The 20,176-nt window shown below is 50.1% G+C and overlaps 1 protein-coding gene across 1 annotated transcript; it reads left to right on the top strand.

The window, feature by feature from the left end:
- Nucleotides 1–1,201: 1,201 nt before the first annotated feature.
- On the top strand, nucleotides 1,202–19,022 carry LURAP1 (leucine rich adaptor protein 1). Its single transcript, XM_004620533.2, has 2 exons — nucleotides 1,202–1,580; nucleotides 12,746–19,022. The coding sequence occupies exons 1-2, from the start codon at nucleotides 1,383–1,385 to the stop codon at nucleotides 13,265–13,267; spliced, it is 720 nt and encodes a 239-aa protein (XP_004620590.1). The 5' UTR covers nucleotides 1,202–1,382; the 3' UTR covers nucleotides 13,268–19,022.
- Nucleotides 19,023–20,176: the final 1,154 nt, after the last annotated feature.

The following is a 20,176-nucleotide window of genomic DNA, read 5'->3' as shown; positions in this document are numbered from 1 at the left end:
AGTCAAGGTGTCTACAGATGACAGGTCCTTACTGTGTGTCTATATCCTTGACATACCCAGATATCTGGAAAAACAGCACGAGCTCATCTAGGCTCAGTCGCTGTGGTGGTCTTTCTGCAGTCTGTCAAGCTCTGTCTCAAGCTGGTGTGGTTTTCAGTAAAGGGCCAGTCTTAGTTCTTCTCTTTTTCTCAGGAATCATAATCAAAATGTGCCTGCACACCTGAATCTTGTCGTTAATTACTCTTTTCTTGATTTTCAAAATGTCTTGAGATTCTGGACCTGCCAGGGAGCTGCCATCTTCATAGACTGGAACTGTGTAAACTAGGTATCAGGCTCTGCTCTCATCTATGACTTTTAAGATCAGCCCTATATTTTATATAGGCCCCAGAGAGAGAGAGAGAGAGAGAAACTAAGGAGGGTTAGGTCAGCTCAATGGGCTGAGCTCATGCTTTGTTTGCAGGGAGGTCTGGGTTCAATCCTTGGCATTATGTAGTCCCCCCTGTATTATCTCATGCACACACACACGCACATCACATACATAACCTTTTAAAGAAGCAATGCAGATAATTCACATGTATGGCCAATCTCTTTAAATTTTCTTTTGTTTGGGGGCCACACCAAGTGGTGCTCAGGGCTTACTCCTGGCTCTGCAATCAGGGATCACTCCTGGCAGGCTCAGAGGGCCATATGGGGTGCCAAGGATCAAACCTGGGTGGACCAGATGCAAGGCAAACGCCCTACTCACTGTACTATCACTCTGGCCCCTGTATGGCCAATCATCAGAAGGGAGCAATCCACAGGATCAACTGTAAGCAGCTCTGTGTAATACTCTTTAGGTTTCTGCATCTTTCTTGCCCAGAATTTCACTTTTTACTCCTCTACTCTAAATTCAGGGTTAGGGATGGGGTGTGTGTCAGAGTCTGGTTAAATCCTACAGTTTACATCTAACTCTTCTGCTTCTGGAAGTCGCATTTAACCCTTCGCAACTCTCTGTGCCTCAGTCCTTTAAATTCCCAGATCCCTGACGGATGGCGAGGGACCGGTCATTCAGCAAACATTTGGGGGGATTCTGCTGTGTTGGTGGGCTGCCCTGGGGGGGACCCAGCATCTGCACAGGGAGAAGGCGCTGTACTCTTGGGTGCCCCTTCCGGACAGCGGAGCCCCTTGCACCCGGCGGCTAGAGGTTGTGTGCGCAGCACTCGGATATTTATACTCGCGGCTCTGCGCGGCTTTTCTGAGCCGTACGGCGCCCGCCTCCCGCCCCAGCCGCGCGGGGGGAGCCACCGGTTCCGCTCAGCGCTCGCTGGGGAGCTCGGAGGCCCCCCGGGAGCGGGACCCCAGAGTCCGGTTGTCCAGCTCTGTCCAGGCAGGCGTTGGCCCGCATGGAGGGGACTGCGGAGTCCCAGACGCCTGACCTGCGAGACCTGGAGGGCAAGGTGGGCAGGAAGACCCCCGAAGGGCTGCTGCGCGGACTTCGTGGCGAGTGGGAACCGGCAACCTCGGGCCCCCTGACGCTCCCGGGGTCGCCCGACACGGCCCACGGCCTGGGGGGCAAGATCATGGCGCTGAGGATGGAGCTGGTGAGTATGGGTTCCCCATCTGGGGGGGCTGAGAGGGGGGAACGCAACCCCAGAGTCTCCCCCCAGACGACGCGCCCCCCAGAGCTGGGCTGGAGAGAAGGGACTTGAAACGCCCCACTATCTCCCTGGGAGCCCCCCATCCATCTAAACCATCCATAGCCCCCACCTCACCCCCAGAGTGAGTGGAGTGTGGATGAGTCCTCAGGACTTGGGGGTCAAGCGCAGGCTCTCCGGGGGATTTTTCCTGCCGGATAAACTGAGAAAGAGAACGTGTGCACTGGGAAACCCCGGGAGCCCCCATCTCCCTCCTCCCGGGGCAGGGGGGCCAGACCCGGCCCTAGAGGGGTGTAGCTCCGAGCACGACCCCCAACCCCCGCGTTCGGGACGCCACTTTCGCCTCAGAAGAGATGCGGGCGAAAGCTGCCAGCGCTAGGGACACTAAAATCATCCTCCCCTTTCCCGTCTTCCCCCACCCTGCTTAAAAGTATTTGCAAGTTCCCAGACCCTAAGCAGCTGCGCTCCCAGCTGCTACCTTACCTCGGCCTCAGCCCCTCCCCCGCTCCCAGGACATTTGGACCCTATGGTACCTCCTAGGGGAGAAGAGGAGGAAATGGGCACCCTCCCCCTTCGCCCCTTCCCTGTGTTGTTGGTCAAGATTCAGAGCCAGAAGGGCAGTGGCTTCCTCCCCAAGGCCCTCCCTGCCCAGGCTCCCTTCGGCCTGGGTTCCTGTTCAGGGGCTGATTTAACCACCTGCCATTATTTCGCTGCCAGCTCCGGGGATTGAGGAATTCCCCGCTGCTCTCTGGCCCAGGACCAGGAGGCCAGCGTTGGCGTCAGGCAGCGAACAAGTCTTCCTGGAACCCCACTTTGTGCCCTGCTCTGTGCCAGGCTGGGCTGTGCGGGAGTGGGGGGAGGTCATGGGGCTCCCAGGCTGTGAGGAGAGCCTTGTGGGCAGAACAATCTGAAACTCTCCCTGGGGGAAGGATTTGAATGCCTCGTGTGCACTTGACCTTGAAGATTGGAGGTGGGTTCAGGTTCCCCAGAGCAGGCTGTGACTGCCCACCCAAGGCCTTAGTCGGCCCCACCCGACTTGATTTCCCCTCAGGGCCCAGAACAAGGCTGCCTGAGATGCCCTGCTTTAGAAACTCACCTTCACCAAGTGCATGTGCCAGGGCTCAGGCAGTTTACCAAATCAGTGGTCGTGATGGTGGTGGGGCCCTTTGGGCCCTACCCAGTGGTGCTCAGGGGTTATCCTGGCTCTGCACTCAGAAATTACTCCTGGTGTTGTTCTGGAGATCACATGGGATGTCAAGTATTGAACCTGGGTTGGCCACATAGAAAGCAAGTGCCTTACCTGCTATACTATTGTCCCTTCCAAATGGGGTGTTTTGTTTGTTTGATTTTTTGTTTTGGGGTCACACCCTGCGGTGCCCAGAGTTACTCCTGGCTCTGCCTCAGAAATCACTCCTGGTGGTGCTCAGGGGACCATATGGGATGCCAAGGATCCAGTATGGGTTGGCCACCTGCAAGGCCAGACAGTTGCCCTACCTGCTGTGCTATCTCTCTCTGGCCCCAGTTGATATGTTGTGGGTTTTTTTTTTTTTTTTAAGCCACATCTGGCTGTGCTCAGGGATCATTTCTGATGGGGGTCGGGGGACCATATGTGGTGTGGAGGAATTGAGCCTCGGTCAGCCACATGCACGGTAAGCACCCTGCCCACTGTATTATCGCTCTAGCCCTTCTAGCCCACATTTTTGATAACTTTAAAGTGAGAGGAACCACTAGCATTTTCCAGCCTCACCGACTGCAGAGGGGCGCCCTGAGCATGAGTGTGCGTGTTTGTGTGTATGTTCAGAGGGAGTCAGTAGAGGAGCTCTCCTGGGCGCTCTCTGGCTCCTTTCTGCCTTTGGTCATACCCAGTGGTGCCCAGGGGTTACTTTTGGATCTGTAACAGGAGTAACCTGACCGGACCTGTTGGTAAGCTTTTTTTTTTTTTTTTTTTTTGCTGTTTTTGGGTCACACCTGGCGATGCACAGGGGTTACTCCTGGGTTTGCACTCAGGAATTACTCCTGGCAGTGCTCAGGGGACCATATGGGATGCTGGGAATTGAACTCAGGTCGGCCACCTGCAAGGCAAATGCCCTACCCGCTGTGCTATCGCTCCAGCCCCCTGTTGGTCAGCTTTAAGGAAAGATACTCTTTTTTAACTTTCATGATGGTGCTCTGCACTCTTTTTTTTTCTTTTTTTCCTGGGCCACACCTGGCAATTCTCAGGGGCAATTCTCCTGGCTCTGCACTCAGGAATTACTCCTGGCAGTGCTCGGGGGACCATATGGGATGCCAGGAATCGAATCAGGGTCAGCTGTGTGCAGGGCAAAGGCCCTACCTACCCACTGTACTATCGCTCTGGCTTGTTGCTCTGCACTCTTGACCTGGACTACCCTGGAGCCCAAGCAAGCCATGAGAATTGGCAAAGGAACCCTCTGGGGTCCAGAAGAGGAAGGGGAGTGGGGGCAGAATGATGGTACAGGGGGTAGGGCGCCTGCCTTGCATACATCCATCTGGGGTTTGATCCTTAGCTCCTCAGCACCTCATGTGATCCCCTAAGCCCACCAGGAGTGATCCCTGAGCACAGAGCCAGGAGTAAGCCCTGAGCACCAATGTGTGTGGCCCCAAGACCAAAAAATAAAAGCGGGAAAGAAAGGGCTTCCCTATGTGTCCCACAGGCCCCTATGCCACTTTTCTCTGCCTCCTGGGGCCAGGGTGTCATGCACTGCTTTAGACACTGCCCTGCCCCCTGGATTGCACCCAGGGTGGTATAAAGACGGGTCTTGAAGCCACTCATAGCAGAACTGCGTCCAGGTGCTTTAGTGCTGTTCTTCCAAAGACCCCTCGCCTGCTACCTGCAAGGAGATACCTCCCTCCACCCCACCCCCCTACCCCGCTTGCTTTGCACTTCTGCACGTGCACCCTCGCCCACTCAAAACTTCAGTGGACCAAGCCCACTCAGGGCTCCAAGGGAAGGGAAACAATGGCAGCCCTCTTCCTTCATCCTCCTCCTCCTTGAGGATTGCCATGGCAACCCACCTCCACAGAGCTTCAGGCCAGGAGGGGGAGGGCAGGGGTTCAGGTCCTGAGTCCACTGCCCTGCTGGAACTGGCTTTCATCTTGAGCAGATCCCAGGGCCCATGCTCTCTGCTGGCCTCTGTTTTCCAGTCAGCAGGGGCAGGGAGGAACAGGCAGTGTGGACAGAAGTTTTCTCAGAGTGTCCCTAATAGCAAATCTGTGACCAGGAAGCCAGGACTGGGGTCTTCAGAGTGTCACCCCAGGACCTGACTGAACTGAGCACTGAGAGAGCCCATGTGACCCAGAGGGATGTGTCTGTGCTAATAGGAACAGTGAGGAACAGTGATCCCCCCCAGGAAGAGATTTTCCTCAGGGTGGTCTCCTAGGCTGCATCTCTCCAGAGCTATTTTTCCCTTTCCTATTTGCAAAGAGGTGGTGTGAAAGTAGCGCTGCCTTTTCTGTTGAGAAAGTGATGCTTTTCTCCAACCTGAGGACAGAGAAATCACAGCCGGGGACTCCCATTGTCATGGGATGATAGAATCTAGTCCACAAATCTATTTCCCACCAACATGGTAAAAACCAACTTCCTGAACTACCAGGGCCAAGGAGAGCCAAGGAGGCAAGAGAATCAGAACTAACGTTGACCTTTTCTGATCCCCAGCTAAGCCCTGTAAACGAACAGTGTCTGGACTACTCCCAAGGAGCTCACAGCCTGGCGAGGGCAGAGGGAGACAGACTCCTAACTCCAGTGGAGCATAAGTGCAGTTAAAACCAGGGAGGGCTTCCTGGAATAGTCTTCAGTATAGAATGATGCAATCAAATGTGGGCTCTGGAAAGGGCTCTTTGGTGTTTTTGACGTGGAGTATTTTTGGCCACGCCCAGCGGTGCTCTGGGTTTACTCCTGGCTCTGTGCTTAGGGATCACTCCTGGCAGACTCCGGGAACCATGTGGGTTGCCAGGGACTGAATCCGGGTTGCTGAGTGCAAGGCAAATGCCCTACCCTCTGTACTTTCGCTCTGACTCCCAAGAATTGTTTGGTTTTTTTTTGGGTCACACCAGGCGATGCACAAAGGTTACTCCTGGCTCATGCACTCAGGAACTACTCCTGGTCGTGCTCAGGGGACCATATGGGATGGTGGGAATCGAACCCAGGTTGGCAGAGGCACAGCAAACACTGTACCAGCTGTGTTACCACTTCAGCCCAAGAATTGGTATTCTTTACCTAACACAGTGTTAGGCCTGTCATCCTTTGATAGATTCATTCTGTCTTGAGGAGGGACAGGAAAGACACCTGAGTGGAGACAGCATTTATGGTGGACCTTGCAGAATTAAGTTGGCAGATTAAACATACATGACCTTCATCCTGAAACTCCACAAAAAAACTGATAGAATTATTTTAAAAGGTATGAAGCGGGGCTGGATGATAATATAATTGGTAGGGCACTTGGTTTGCATGCAGTCCCCCCAAGTTCAATCCCTGGTACCCCACATGGTCCCCTAAGCCCTGCCAGGAGTGATCCCTGAGCACAGAGCCAGGAGGAAACCCTAAGAGGCTCTAGTATGGTCCCAAAACCAACAAATAAATAAATAAAAGGTATGAAGCCCTATGTAAATGATGATAGGAGAAGTTAGGAACATATTTTTAGACACTGAAAAGAAGAAGAATGCTAACTTAGTACATCTGGGAAAAAAATATCCTGAGTTCTAAATCAGCATTGGGAAATCTGAAAAGCAGCTCATTTTGTGCAGCAGAAACCCTCAGAGGCCTCAGGCGTCAGAAGGACCTCATATTTCTGGTACTTGAGTGCAAGTGATCAATCCCCAACAATTCATAGTACTTCCCCCAGGCACTCCTGGGAGTTCTCTTGAGCACTGCCGGAGTAGCTCCCAAGAATTGCTGGGTATGACCTCCCCCACCAAAATAAACATTTGTAGAATTTGTTTAAGTACACTGTTTTATGGAGTCGTGGTAGAGTACCTTCCTTGTATGGGGAGGAACTGGGCTCAAACCCCGCACTGCAAAAATAACAGAATCTCCAGCACAGGGACCCAAACAATAGTACAGCAAGGAGGCTGTTTGCCTTGCACCAGACCCACCTGGGTTCAATCCCCAGCATCCTATATGGTCCCCTGAATACCGCCCAGAGTAATTCCCTAGTGCAGAGCCAGGAGTAACCCCTGAACATCACTGGGGGTAACCCAAGAAAGCAAAAAAAAAGTGACTAGAGAGAGGACAGCAGGTAGGACACTTGCCTTGCACGCGGCCGACCCGGGTTCAATTCCCAGCATCCCATATGGTCCCCTCAGCACCACCAGGGGTAATTCCTGAGTGCAGAGCCAGAAGTGACCCCTGTGCATCGACTGGTGTGACCCAAAAAGGAAAAAATAAATAAATATAAAAATCTCCAGTACAGATGTAATTTACTAAAATTCTGTAGATATCGGAACATCAGAAAGCTTGTCACAGAGTGTATATAATTCACAACCTTTTAATAAAAACTCAGCAATGAATTGTCACCATGAAGTAACTAATGATTTCTTTTTGTTGTGGTGGGCTTCTGAATCACAGTAATGAGGGTGGGAGATAGGGATGGGGAGGTCATTCCCAACAGTGCCCCAGGGGCTAGGATTAAGCCCTGAGCACTGAAGGATGTGAAAAAAAAAATCAGTTCTTGGATCTGGATTTGCTGTATTCTTTCAGAACTACTTCAAGTAAGCCCTAATCAAAAGCAGATTTATTTTTGATTTTTGTATAGTCATGAAGTCAAAAGTAAACACAAAATTATGCTAGTTCAAATTAAATCATCACTGAAAACTTTCTGTTTTCATGTTTTATTCACAATATTTACAATACTAAGAAGGTAATAATATATATTTATGTTTTTCTACATGACTGCCTTTAAAACTGCTGGAAATATAGACATGTCGTGGCTCAGAGTTTGTCTAATTTTTTTTTTTTTTTTTTTGCTTTTTGGGTCACACCTGGCGATGCACAGGGGTTACTCCTAGCTTTGCACTCAGGAATTACCCCTGGCCATGCTCAGGGGACCATATGGGATGCTGGGATTTGAACCCGGGTCGGCCGTGTACAAGGCAAACGCCCTACCCGCTGTGCTATCTCTCCAGCCCCAGTTTGTCTAATTTAGTTCAGGTTCTCAAAAAAGTGTATTAGGTATTAGATTATTGTGGGCAACTTTATAAAAATAATTTTTTTTTTTGCTTTTTGGGTCACACCTGGTGATGTTCGGGGGTTACTCCTGGCTCTGCACTCAGGAATTACTCCTGAAGGTGCTCAGGGGACCATATGGGATGCTGGGAATTGAACCTGGGTTCTCCGCATACAAGGCAAATGCCTTACCTGCTGTGCTATATCTCCAGCCCCAAAAATAAAATATATTTTTTAAGTGTATTAGGAGTCTGGAGAGATGATACAGCAGGGAAGCCACTTGTCTTCTATGCAGCTGACCTAGATTCAATCCCCAGCATCCTATATGGTCCCCTAATCACCACCAGGATTGATAGATGAGTAATATATCTCAGGATTGATACCTGAGCAGAGCCAGGAGTAACCCTTGAGCATCATTAAGTGTGGTCTCAAAACAAAACAAATAAGTGAAATAACCAAGGAGTGGGGGCTGAAGCAATAGCACAGCCGGTAGGGCATTTGCCTTGCACGTTACTGACCCAGGTTCTATTCCCAGCATCCCATATGTCCCCTGAGCACCACCAGGAGTAATTCCTGAGTGCAGAGCCAGGAGTAACCCCTGTGCATCGCTGGGTGTAACCCAAAAAGAAAAAAAAATCAAGGAGTGTATTAACAGAAAAAGAGTAAACCATCTTAAAAAACAAAACTTTTTTTTAAAAAAAAAACTCATATGCTAGTATTAGAGTGAGGAAACTGGGTGACTGGGTACCAGCCACTCCTCTTTATCCTAGGGGAAGACTTGAAAATATGTTTTTTTGTTTGCTTGTTTGTTTTTGGTATTTTGGGGTCATACCCGGTGATGCTCAGGAGTTACTCTTGGCTCTGCACTCAGGAATTACTCCTGGGGGTTCTCAGGGTACCATATGAGATACCAGGAATTGAACCCAGGTCAGCTGTGTGTGCAAGGCAAATGTCCTACCAGCTGTACTATCGCTCCAGCTCCTAAAGGCATGTTTTAGAAAGAATCAGGGCTAGACAGGACTAGAACCAGGGTCCCATCACTGACACCTCGTATGGCCCTCCACCCTTACGAGAGTGATCTCAGAGTGCAGAGCCAGGAATAAGCCCTGAACACCACTCAATGTGGCCAGAAAACAAAAAGGGGGAAAAAATAAAAACAAAAACAGGACAGGAGAGATAGTACAGCAAATAAGGTGCTTGCCTGGCATGTGGCTGAGCCCAGCTTTGATCACTGTCATCACACATGGTCCCCTGATCGTCGTGCCAGGAGTAAGCCATGGTCACCACTGGATGTGGCCCAGAAACAAGTAAGACTAAATCTGGGCCAGGGTGCTATCTCAAGTATTGAGGATTTTTAAAATATATACAAATATATAAAAATATGTATATATATTTAATTTTGGTCTTTAGGCCATACTCTGATGTGCTCAGAGTTTACTCCTGGCAAGGCTCTGGGGACTGTACTGGGTGCCTGAGATTGAACCGGGTCAGCTGTGTGCCAGGCAAGTGCCTTACTTGCTATCCTGTCTCCCCAAACCCACCAGAAGTGTTTTCATAAGAGAAATGGGGGAGATGCTGAGTCCCATGCTAGCATGCCCCCCCCCCCAAATAACCCTTGAGACAAAGGCAAGGCTGCACAGTCTCCTGAACAACCCCGGCCAGGGAGGCATCCTCGCAGCGACAGGCGCCCCACAGCCCCATCACACAGACTCCCATGAAGCTGCCGAGCTCCAGGCACAGCAGGGGAGACTGGGCTCTGCATCGCTGTCTGATGTCGAGCTGAGTCCATTCCCTTGCCAAATGTGCAAGGCCCTGAGTCTGATCCCTGGCACCGTATGCCAGCACCTCCAGCCCACCAGGCATCATTCTTGTGGCCCCCAAGGACCAGCCTGAGTAGTACTGGCCTGAACCAACTCTGCCCCCTAAGAGTTATAAATGTCAGGACCTGAAGTTCTCAGGGATCTGAGCAAGAGGAGCATTCTGTGGCTAGAGCACTTGCCCTGGACAGCCCTGGGTCTGGCTCCCAGCCCATAATGGCCTCGTCAGAGCTCCACCAGGTATAGCCCTGTTGACCCCAAGACACTGCTGGGAGTGATTCTCTCACAACAATAAAAAATAAACAAAATGAACTATTTTTTGTTCTTTTTTGGGTCACACCCAGCAATGCTCAGGGGTTACTCCTGGCTCTTCACTCAGGAATTACTCGGGGTTCTCAGGGGCGCATAGGGGATGCTGGGGATTGAACCCAGGTAGGCCACATGCGAGGCAAATGCCCTACCCACTGTACTATCGCACTAGCCCAAATTTTTTTAATTTTTAAGAGCTGAATTGTGACAGGCTTTTGAACGTCAGCTCTGAAGTGTTTGGAATTTTTTCACTGAAAGTGGTGCAGAGCCCTTAAGGGCAGGTGAGCAGGTGAGGGACAGGTTCGGACTTGTGCTTGGGGAAGATAAGTCAGTGCCCCAAAGCCAGCAGGGACCAGAGAGATTACCCAGAGTCCAACTTACCCCAGTGCAGACAGGGAGATGAGTGGGGCGGAAGGAAGCCTAAATGTCCCGCCAGTGGGAACTAGGCCAACCCTGCTCCCACAGCAACGGCCACCAACACTCCAGAGGGCACAGGGTTTAGCTCTCTATTCCCCAGTTTCTGCCTCGTTTTGCTCCAATTTACTTTCCAATTAACACCTGGCTATATCTTCAATTTGTTTTGTTTTGGTTTGGGAGGCACACCCAGCAGTGACCGGGGTGTCAGGGAGTGGGTTTGGTCTCACCATGAAACAGCCTTTGGAGCTGTTTGAGTCCTTGTTTTAGTCTTACTGGTAAATCTGGATGAATTACTAGCTAATACAAAACTCAGGGGCCCCATCACAGTGTGGCAAGTAGGACACTCACCTTGCACATGACCAACTTAGATTTGATCCCACCACCCCAGGGAGAGGCACTTGCCTTCTATGTGGCCAACCTGGGTTCGATCCCAGCATCCCCTATGGTCCCCTGAGTGCACAACTAAGAGTATCCTTGAGCACAGACAGGTATGGCCCCCAAACAAAACAAAAAGTTCTCACATCCTGGGAGATGAATGATTTAGTTCTATTTTACAAAGGAAGAAATTTTCTTCCTTGAGATTCAAAGAAAAAAATTATACTCAGAGCCGGAGCTATAGTACACCAGGGAGGGCATTTGCCTTGCAAGTAACTGACCTGGGTTCGATCTCTGGCATGCCATATGGTCCCCTGAGCCCCACTTGGAGTAATTTCTGAGTGCAGAGCCGAGAGTAACCCCTGAGCACCCCCAGATGTAGCCCCTAAAAAACAAAAGAAAGAAAAAGTGAGTAAAAGAAAGAAGGGGCTGGAACGATAACACAGCAGGTAGGGCATTTGCCTTGCACATGGCCAACCTGGGTTCAATTCCCAGCATCCCATATGGTCCCTTGAGCACCGCTAGGAGTAATTCCTGAGTATACAGCCAGGAGTAACCCCTGTGCATCGCTGGGTGTGACACAAAAAGCAAAAAAAAAAAAAGAGAGAGAGAGAAAGAAAGAAAGAAAGAAAGAAAGAAAGAAAGAAAGAAAGAAAGAAAGAAAGAAAGAAAGAAAGAAAGAAAGAAAAAGAAAGAAAGAAAGAAAGAAAGAAAGAAAGAAAGGAAGGAAGGAAGGAAGGAAGGAAGGAAGGAAGAGAAAGAAATTTATGCTCAGTCATAGAGCTAATCAGTGATAGGGCTAAGATTTTATTATGATTTTTGGCAGGGGCAGGTATTAAACACAGGCTCCCTTCATGCTTGTAAAGGGTTCTACTGTTGAGCTACTTCTCCAGCCTAGAGTGGAAATTTTATTTTGTTTTGGAGCCATACCCCCAAATGCTCAGGGATGCATTCCTCTCATACTCAGGGGGAAATGCAGTGACAAGGATGGGGCCTGGGCTCCTGCATGCAAAGGATGCGCTCCAGCTCTCTGAGCTGTCTGCAGGTCCTTAGAGCAGAGATTTTAAACAGCAATCTGTCTGGGGTACTTTTTTATTTTGCTTTTGGTTTGGGGGCCAAGTCCTACAGGCCTCAGGGCTTACTCCCAGCTCTGGTGGTGCTTGGGGAACTGTATGTAGTGCTGGGGATCAAACTGGGGGCAGTCATGTGTAAGGCAGGAACGGCACCCCTTGCACTGCCTCCTTTCCCCTCAACCCTCCTGGCTTTTTTGGTCATGTCCAGTAATGCTCAGATGTTACTCCTGGCTCTGCATTCAAAATACTCCTCTCAGTGCTCAGGGGACCATATGGGATTCCAGGGATTGAACCTGGGTTCGCAAGGCAAACGCCCTACTTGCTGTACTATCACCCCAGGCCCTCCAGCTATGTGTGTGTGTGTGTCTGTGTGTTTGTGTCTGTGTGTCTATGTGTCTGTATCTGTCTGTGTGTGTGTCTGTGTCTGTATATGTCTGTCTGTGTCTCTGTCTGTCTGTCTGTCTGTGTCTCTGTCTGTGTGTCTGTATGTATGTCTGTGACAGTGACTGAACCCAGGGCCTCACATCTACCACTGAGCCACATCCCTGCCTAAATGTCTGCTTCTAAACCCACACCCCAAACCATTCTCTTCCCTTCCTATACTTCTTATATATCTATTTTTCTTTTGGTTTTGGATGCTCGGGGGTTATTCCTGACTGTACTCAGGAGTGTCCGCCAGTGGTGCTCAGGGGGCCATATGCAGTGCCAGGGATTCAAACCAAGGTGAGAGGGTTACAAGGCAAGCACCCAAACCCCTATGCCATCTCTCCAGCCTTATTTGTGTACATGTCGTGGTGCTGGGATGGAATGCAGGGCCTCACGTGTGCAAAGCAAGTGCTCTGCCACTGAGCTCCATCCCTGGCCCCAGCCCTACTGCTTGATAGTGCCAACACAGGCTCCCAAACCTGGCGCTGATTCCTTCCTCTGCTCCCACTCCTCCAGGCTTACCTGCGAGCCATCGACGTGAAGATCCTGCAGCAGCTGGTGACCTTGAACGAGGGCATCGAGGCGGTGCGGTGGCTGTTGGAGGAACGGGGCACGTTGACCAGCCACTGCAGCAGCCTTACCAGCAGCCAGTGTAGCCTGACGGGCGGGAGCCCTGGCCGCTCGCGGCGAGGCAGCTGGGACAGCCTGCCGGACACTAGCTCTGCCGACAGGCTGGACAGTGTCTCCATCGGCAGCTTCCTCGACACAGTGACCCCGACTGAGCTGGAGGAGCAGGCCCCCCTGGGGGTGCCTCGCTCTGAGATGGACTGGGCAAAGGTTCTCCCCAGTGGGGAGAGGGCCAGGACTGAGGTGGAGCTGACAGCCGCCAAGCTAGGGAGCTTGAGGGCCACATGGACGCTCCCGGGTGAGGGGCAGCCGGTGGGGGCCGCCGAGCCCCCTGAGGAGGAGCAGGCCAAGCTGGGCTTTGAGGCGCAGTGGTACTGGGAGCAGTGCCAGGATGATGTGACCTTCCTGTAACCATGTGGCCCCTCCATCACTCAGCCCTGACCTCCCTCACATCTGTCTTTCCTGATCTGGGACCAAGAAGAGACTGCCGGGAAATGGGTTGCTATGGAAACCTAGTCTCACCCTTCCTCTGGGGCCTGATAAGAGGCTCTGCCTTTGTCCCTCAATCTTGGGTCCCTAAAGCTGTTCCCACAGAGGTGTTGACTCCAGAGGCTAGACCTGTGGGTTCCTAGTGCCATAGGACTTCTTCCCCTCCCTCCCCAGTTAGGTGAGAATTTGAGGGGCTTCAGACCCCTAGGAGACCACTGATAAAGACACAGGAGGGGAATTACCTCATCCAACGTCTAGAAGCCTTGATCCCTCTCTTGACCAAGATTGCAAGGGACATGGACATTCAGGGCCAAGCCGCCATGAATTGGCCTTCCCAGAAGTCCTTGGGGCTGGTAGAACCACTTCCCCTACCAGTCCAGTGAATGATGTCATTTCCTGCCAGGATGGACTAGCCTTTCCCTGTGGGAGCACTTTGAGGGCTGATAGATCAATGTGCAGGTGTCTGAATCCCTGCCCTTACATGACACCATCCTTTATACACTTCTAACAAGGAGGAACATGTTATCCATCTTGGCAGGAAAGATTCTGTCAAATGTACTTGTTTTCCGACATACTCTTAACTTTCCAAATGTCCTTATATTGTCCAAGGGGGCTCCCTTCTCCCATGGCCACACCCCTTAACTAGTGCCAGCGTGCTCCCACATCAGTGCTGTTAGGGAATGAAACTGACCGGTTTCTTACTCTGCCCCAACCCTGCCCGGCTCTGGGTTGCCCCCGTTCTCGGATTCTGGCTCCAGATCCGGCTGCTTTTGTGCCTCTACACCTTCTCATTTTTCCACTTTGGGCCTCAGGCCTTTCATATGCAGATAGACACTCCCAGGCTTCTCTCTCCACTCTTCAGGGCCAGAAGGATGACGAAGCTTGAGATCTCAGAGCTTTGGGGGTGTGCAAAAAAGGGAGAGAGAGCACATGGGTTAAGTTGTTTACCTTGTGTGCACCCCCAGTACCCTAATGGTTCCCTGAGCACTGCCAGGAGTGGTCCCTGTATATAGAGGCAGGTGTGCTCCCCACCCCCCCGAAAAAAAACAACAACAAAGAACAAAAATCCAGATCAACAAAAAGTCCAAGGGACAATATCTTTCTCGATCCTGTGATTTCTCTTCCCTCCCACCCCGGACCTTCCATCATGTGGTCACAAGGACTCTGCTGGTGGCGGGACACAAGCAATCCCCTTGTTTGGGTTACAGTGGGGGGCGGGGTGTGGCAGGAAGAGACAGAGGCTCTTTGGTCCTGGGGCCCACTTTCCCCGGGGAGGGGAGCCAAAGGAAGCCATCTCTCCTGCCTGTCGTAGAGCAAGCCCCCGCACTCCGGGGACGAAAGAGATTTGGCTCTGAGTCCCAGGGTTCTAGTGAATCATACCGGAGTAGGAATTATCAGAAGGTGCCAACCTGGGGTTTAACAAAGGGACAGTCCAGAGAGAGGGTGGGAGGGGACTTGGTTGTGTCTGATGTCAGAGAATGAATTCTTGGAGGTTAACTGTATGAACCCCAGTTCACTTCGCAGGTGTTGTTCCCTGTTTTTCCTGGTACCTGAAACTAGATTACTGGAAGATGAAATAGATAGAAAAGAATTTCAGGTGATCCTTGTATATTTCCTTGGCCCTCCTAAGTTGAAGAAGGCTTCCCCAAATCCTAGAATAACTCCTGTAATTTCTCTGTCTTTGTTCGGATCTGGGAAGGGAAGGAATCTTAGTCTTCTGCAGCCTCCAGCCCTACCCTTTTGGAGCAACAGAATTCAGTCTGTGGCTTTTCCTTAAAACTCTTCGGGGTCAGAGCTATAGTACAGTAGTAGTAGGCTTACCTTGCCTACGTGGCTGACCTGGGTTTGATCCCCAGCACCACATATGGTTTCCCCGAGCCTACCAGGGGTGATCCCTGAGCACAGAGCCAGGAGTGAGCCCTGGGCACCTCTGTGTGTGGCCCAAAACCCTAAAATGAATAAAGCTCCTCTCTTCCTCCCATTCCCTCAAGGGATTGAAATCCCTATCAAGTGCTCGGCCTCGTCAACTCTATGCCCCCAGCAGCCCTTCCCTTACCCACATTCTCGATCTTGGTATTCCTGTCCTCCCTTGGGCCTAGGAATTCAAAAACCATTTTCTAGTTCCTCCTGAATTGCCATTTTGTCAGGCGCCCTTGGAAACCTCAGTTCCTTTTTGAAAGCGCTGGGCTGCAAATTTTATGTGGTAGAGGTTGCCTGCCCTCTTGCGGTCATTATGTGCCATTGCCAGGCCTGGCTGGGTGAAACTGGCAAGAGAAGGGCCTGATGGAAGCCCAGTCCCCTCCCTGTATAGAGAGGCTAAAGAAAAGGGCCTAGAGAGGACCCACCCATAAGACCACGGCAGTGTCTAGGTTAGAGAAGACATTTGTGTCTGCCTGCCTAGCTGCCCACAGTTCCGTTACCTGTGAGATTCTGCCTAAGGCCGAAGGGGCTGAAAGCAGTTTCTCTGTCTCTGTGTGAATGTTTGTGTTTGTTTATTTTTTTGTGTAATGGCTCCAAGTCTGGAGAATGGGAAGTGCCTCTTGCATCATTTCTATCAGAGAGCTAAAGCCAGACTGGGAAGAAATTTCACTTTTTTCCCCCAAGCCCAGTGGACATGGTAGAGGGTTCTAACCAGCTCTGTCTTCCTGTGTAGAACCATCCTGTGCTTCTCAAGGCAGATTATTCCCAGCAAATTAGTCTGGATTCTCTCTGGATAGGGTAAATTAGTAGTCTCAATTATTTCTTATTCCTTAATAGCTTTTTTTTTTCTGAGGGGTGTTGGAGGAGTTTGGGCCACACCTTTGTCGTACTCCTGGCTCTGTGCTCATGGGACATTCCTGGTGGTGTTCAGGGAATCAAACTGAGTTTGAGGCTAAATGCAGCCTTCAGCCTGTACTTTCTCTCTAATCTTATTTCTTGATACTTAAACCAAACTTTATAGAGCACAGTGAACTCTCCCCATCCATTGATTCTGAGCCCCCTTTCACATTTTTTCTTATTTTCTTTTCGGTTTTGGGGTTTCACCCAGCTCACGGGGATGTGGGGTGTTGTTGACAATCTGGGGAGTGCCAGCGATCAAGCCTCGGGCTCCTGCATGCAAAGCACGGGCCCCAGCCCTTCGAGCTCTCTCCCTGGCATTTCTTTATTTTTTTAAAATCTTATTTAATTAATTTATTTTGGGGGCCTTGCTGGGAATTGAACCCAGATCTTATGCATGCAAGGCATGTGCTTTATCACTGAGCCACGTCTCTAGCCCCTAAAATTTTCTTTGGATTCCTGATCCCTGTTACTTTCCCTCTTCCCGATGTAGATGCACACTGTAATATGTTCAGTATGTGTTGGATAAATGTGTATCTTTAAATATACATATAATTATGTGCCTATGTGTTTTAGCATCTGTAAATGGTATACTTTGGCAGTATGCTATGTGCATCGTATCTCTGTGGTTTAACTTGTTCATTACTGAGGTCCCACCTCCCTGGGAGTCCATTCTCCTCGCTGCCCATCTTAGTCTTTGGCTCCATTCATCTTTATGGTTAAAAATCTGATCTTGCATCTTAAAATTCTCCATCAACTTCCCACAAAATTGTTCCCCACCCTCTAATGGAAAGTTTTATAAATTGCTTCTTTTACTAGGAATTACCTATGGATAATTTTCTAATGCTGTTATTTCTCATTGTATTAGTCCTATTTCTGTGCAGAAAAACTTTCTCACCTCCTCTGAACCATTTGGTCACTTGAAATAAAGCTCAGAATGGCGAGATAAGATGTTTTAACTGGTCTTTCAAAGCAGGAAGTTGATGCTGTAGCAATGTGGTATACAAAGTTCTTGTTTCATGTCACTCTTTGGGGTTTTGTGCTTGTTTGTTTTTGTTTGTTATTCTCAGTTGGTGTTTCTGGCCCCATGCTCAGGAGTGACCCCTCGCAGTGCACAGAGATGCTAGGGACTTCAAACCAAGGCCTATTGCATTCTTAACCATCCCTCTCTCAGGCCCATCACTCTCTCACTTTTAGATTATTATTGTGAGGGGCCCAAGCAATAGTGCAGTGGGTAAGGCACTTGTCTTGCATGCAACCAAGCCAGGCTCAATCCCCAGCATCCCATGTGGTCCTCAAGCCTGCCAGGAGTGATCTCTCAGTGCAGAGCCAGGAGTAAGCCCTGAGCACAGCTAGATGTGAGCATCCCAAAGTAAAATGAAATGATTGCTCTAGGTAGTGTTTTCATATTTAATGTTTTAAGTAATTCATAGTTATTTTTGTTCCATACAATATTTTAATTCTATACAAAAGTCAAGAAAATAACAATGAATTTTCTTGCACCCATCATTCCTTTTCAGTAATTATCAGCTCATGTCCAAATCCAGTCTTCATTTTGTTTTTTCCGTTTTGTTTTTTGGGCCACACCTGGCAGTGCTCAGGGCTTACTCCTGACTCTGCATTCAGGGATCAGTCCCTGTGGGCTCAGGGAAACATATGGGGTGCTGGGGTTGGCTGCATGCTAGGCAAGTGCCCTGCTCACTGTCCTATCTCTCCATCCCCCATCTAAATATTTTAATATTTAATTTTATTACTATTATTGCATATAAATTAAAATAGCTTTAATAGGTTCAGTTTTCGCCAGTTTTCTGATAAACATTTGTTTCATTTTGTTGTTTTGGGGCTACACCCAGTTGGTGGTCTGGCGCTATTCTCAACATCATGCTTGGGGCTGCTCCCAGCACTACTTGGGGGGACCATGTGGTGCCAGAGATTGAGCTTGGGCCACTAGCATGAAAAAAGCATGTGGTACATACATGTGGGTGAATTATATCTCTGGTCCCTGTTACCACCTTTGTTCGGTTTTGGGGTGACACCTGGTTGTGTGGTGCACATGCTTTGACTGTGGGACCCAAGTTCAATCCTTGGCACCAACTGCATGTTTCAATGAGCACTGCTGAATTTTTTGGTTTTTGGGTCACATCACTTGGTCCTCAGAGCTTGTTCTTGGCTCTGAGCTCAGGAATCACTCTAGGAGGGGCTTGTGGCACCATATGGGATGCATGCAAGGCGAGTGCCCTACTCATTGTACTATTGTATGGCCCCTGTGCCCCAGCACTGCTGGGAGCAACACAGAGAGAGAGAGAGAGAGAGAGAGAGAGAGAGAGAGAGAGAGAGAGAGAAATTGTAATAGTTAATCTTGTAATAGTTAATAGTCTTTGGGCACTGTCAGGTGAGGCCCAAACCCCAGAGAAAATGAAATAAATGAAAAAAAAATGAGACTAGCTGGGGAAGCTGGGGGTGTAGCTTGGCTAGAGTTTTCTGGAAGGACTGGGCAGGCATTTCAATGTAACGACTCAAGGACACTTCACTGCTCAGGCCCCGAAGTGCCAGGGACCACCAGGACAACCCTTGGCAGTGTTAAGAGGCTTCCAGGGCAGCACCTAGAAATGCCCAGAGGGCCAACTGGTGCCAGAGATGAAACCAGGTTCACATCCTTTCAGTTTTGGCTCGGGGCCACATCCAGCAATGTTTGGGGGCTACTCCTGGCTGTGCCAGGGACTGACCTGGGCCTCTCACGCATAGCATGCAGTCAACCTGTTAATCCTTTGGTCCCTTCACCTCTTTCCCATGGACATACACACACATTATTGCCGTGTGGCTATTAATGACTCGATGCCAGGCACCACAGAAATCTGCAGAGCCGTGCAGTCTCCGTGGTGGGTGGGTGGGTGGGGGCATTTGTTTTGTTTTTATTTTTGTTTTTGGGCTTTGCACCACTCCCAGCCGTGCTCAGGATTTTTTCTTGGCTCAGTGCTCAGGGATCACTCTTCACGGATTGGGGAAACACATGGTGCCCGGGATCGAACCCGGGTCGACCATGTGCAAGGCAAGTGCCCTACCTACTGTACTATTGCTCTGGCCCAGGACTGTATTCTGTGTGTATGTGGGGGGGGCACCCAAACTTGAACTCATGACCATATGCTTGCAAGGCAGGTACTCTAAGCCACTGAACTTTTTTTCCAGGCCCAAGAGATGAACTTTTTGTTTTTGTTTTTTCGTTTTTTTGGGGGAGGTGCGGCTATATCTGTCAGGGCTCAGGAGCTACCCCCAGCTCACTGCTTGAAGTCATTCCCAGCAGTACTCTGGGGATATAACCCAGACCTGCCACCTGCAAAGCATGTGTCTAACCCATGTCTCTCTCTGAACCATAAGGTTTTGCAGGGGAGGGAGGGAAGGGTTAGACACCTGAAAGTGCTGGAGGTGCTTGGGGGCTACTCCTGGCTCTGTGCTCAAAGGTTACACCAGGAAGAACACCGAAACAGTGGTGGAGGAAGGCAGGTACTGGAAGGAGGAGGGGGTGCTGGAAGGTGGTGAAGTGTTATTGATGAGACCCTATCAGTAACTGTAAACCACAGTGCCAAAATGTATGTTAAAAAGTGACTCTTGGGGATGGAGCGATAGCACAGTGGGTAGGGCGTTTGCCTTGCATGCGGCCAACCAGGGTTCGATTCCCAGCATTCCATACGGTTCTCCGAGCACCGCCAGATGTAATTCCTGAGTGCATGAGCCAGGAGTAACCCCTGTGTGTTGCCGGGTGTGACCCACAAAGCAAAAAAAGAAAAAAGTGACTCATAGAAGCAGGCTGGTGGGTGGGAGGGAGACTGGCAACATTGATGGAGGGAAGTAGACGCTGGTGACGGGACTGGTATTGGATATGTATGCCTGATACCCAATCATGTAAACTTCATAGGGAACCAGAGTGATAGTACAGTGGGTAGGGCCTTGCACACAGCTGACCTGGGTTCGATCCCTGGCATTCCGTATAGCCTTCCAAGCTCTGTCAGGAGTAAG

This window comes from Sorex araneus, chromosome 5 (genome assembly GCF_027595985.1).
Source record: "Sorex araneus isolate mSorAra2 chromosome 5, mSorAra2.pri, whole genome shotgun sequence".
Classification (NCBI taxonomy): domain Eukaryota; kingdom Metazoa; phylum Chordata; class Mammalia; order Eulipotyphla; family Soricidae; genus Sorex; species Sorex araneus.
The sequence above is the reverse complement of the archived record's forward strand: the minus strand, read 5'-3'. Positions and strand labels throughout refer to the sequence as shown.

What these genes read in the sequence shown, in the direction of transcription:
- LURAP1 (XM_004620533.2), top strand. Translation starts at nt 1,383, where the DNA reads ATGGAGGGGACTGCGGAGTCCCAGACGCCTGACCTGCGAGACCTGGAG. An exon ending in TGGCGCTGAGGATGGAGCTG is followed by an intron (nt 1,581 to 12,745) that starts GTGAGTATGGGT and finishes CCACTCCTCCAG; the next exon opens with GCTTACCTGCGAGCCATCGA.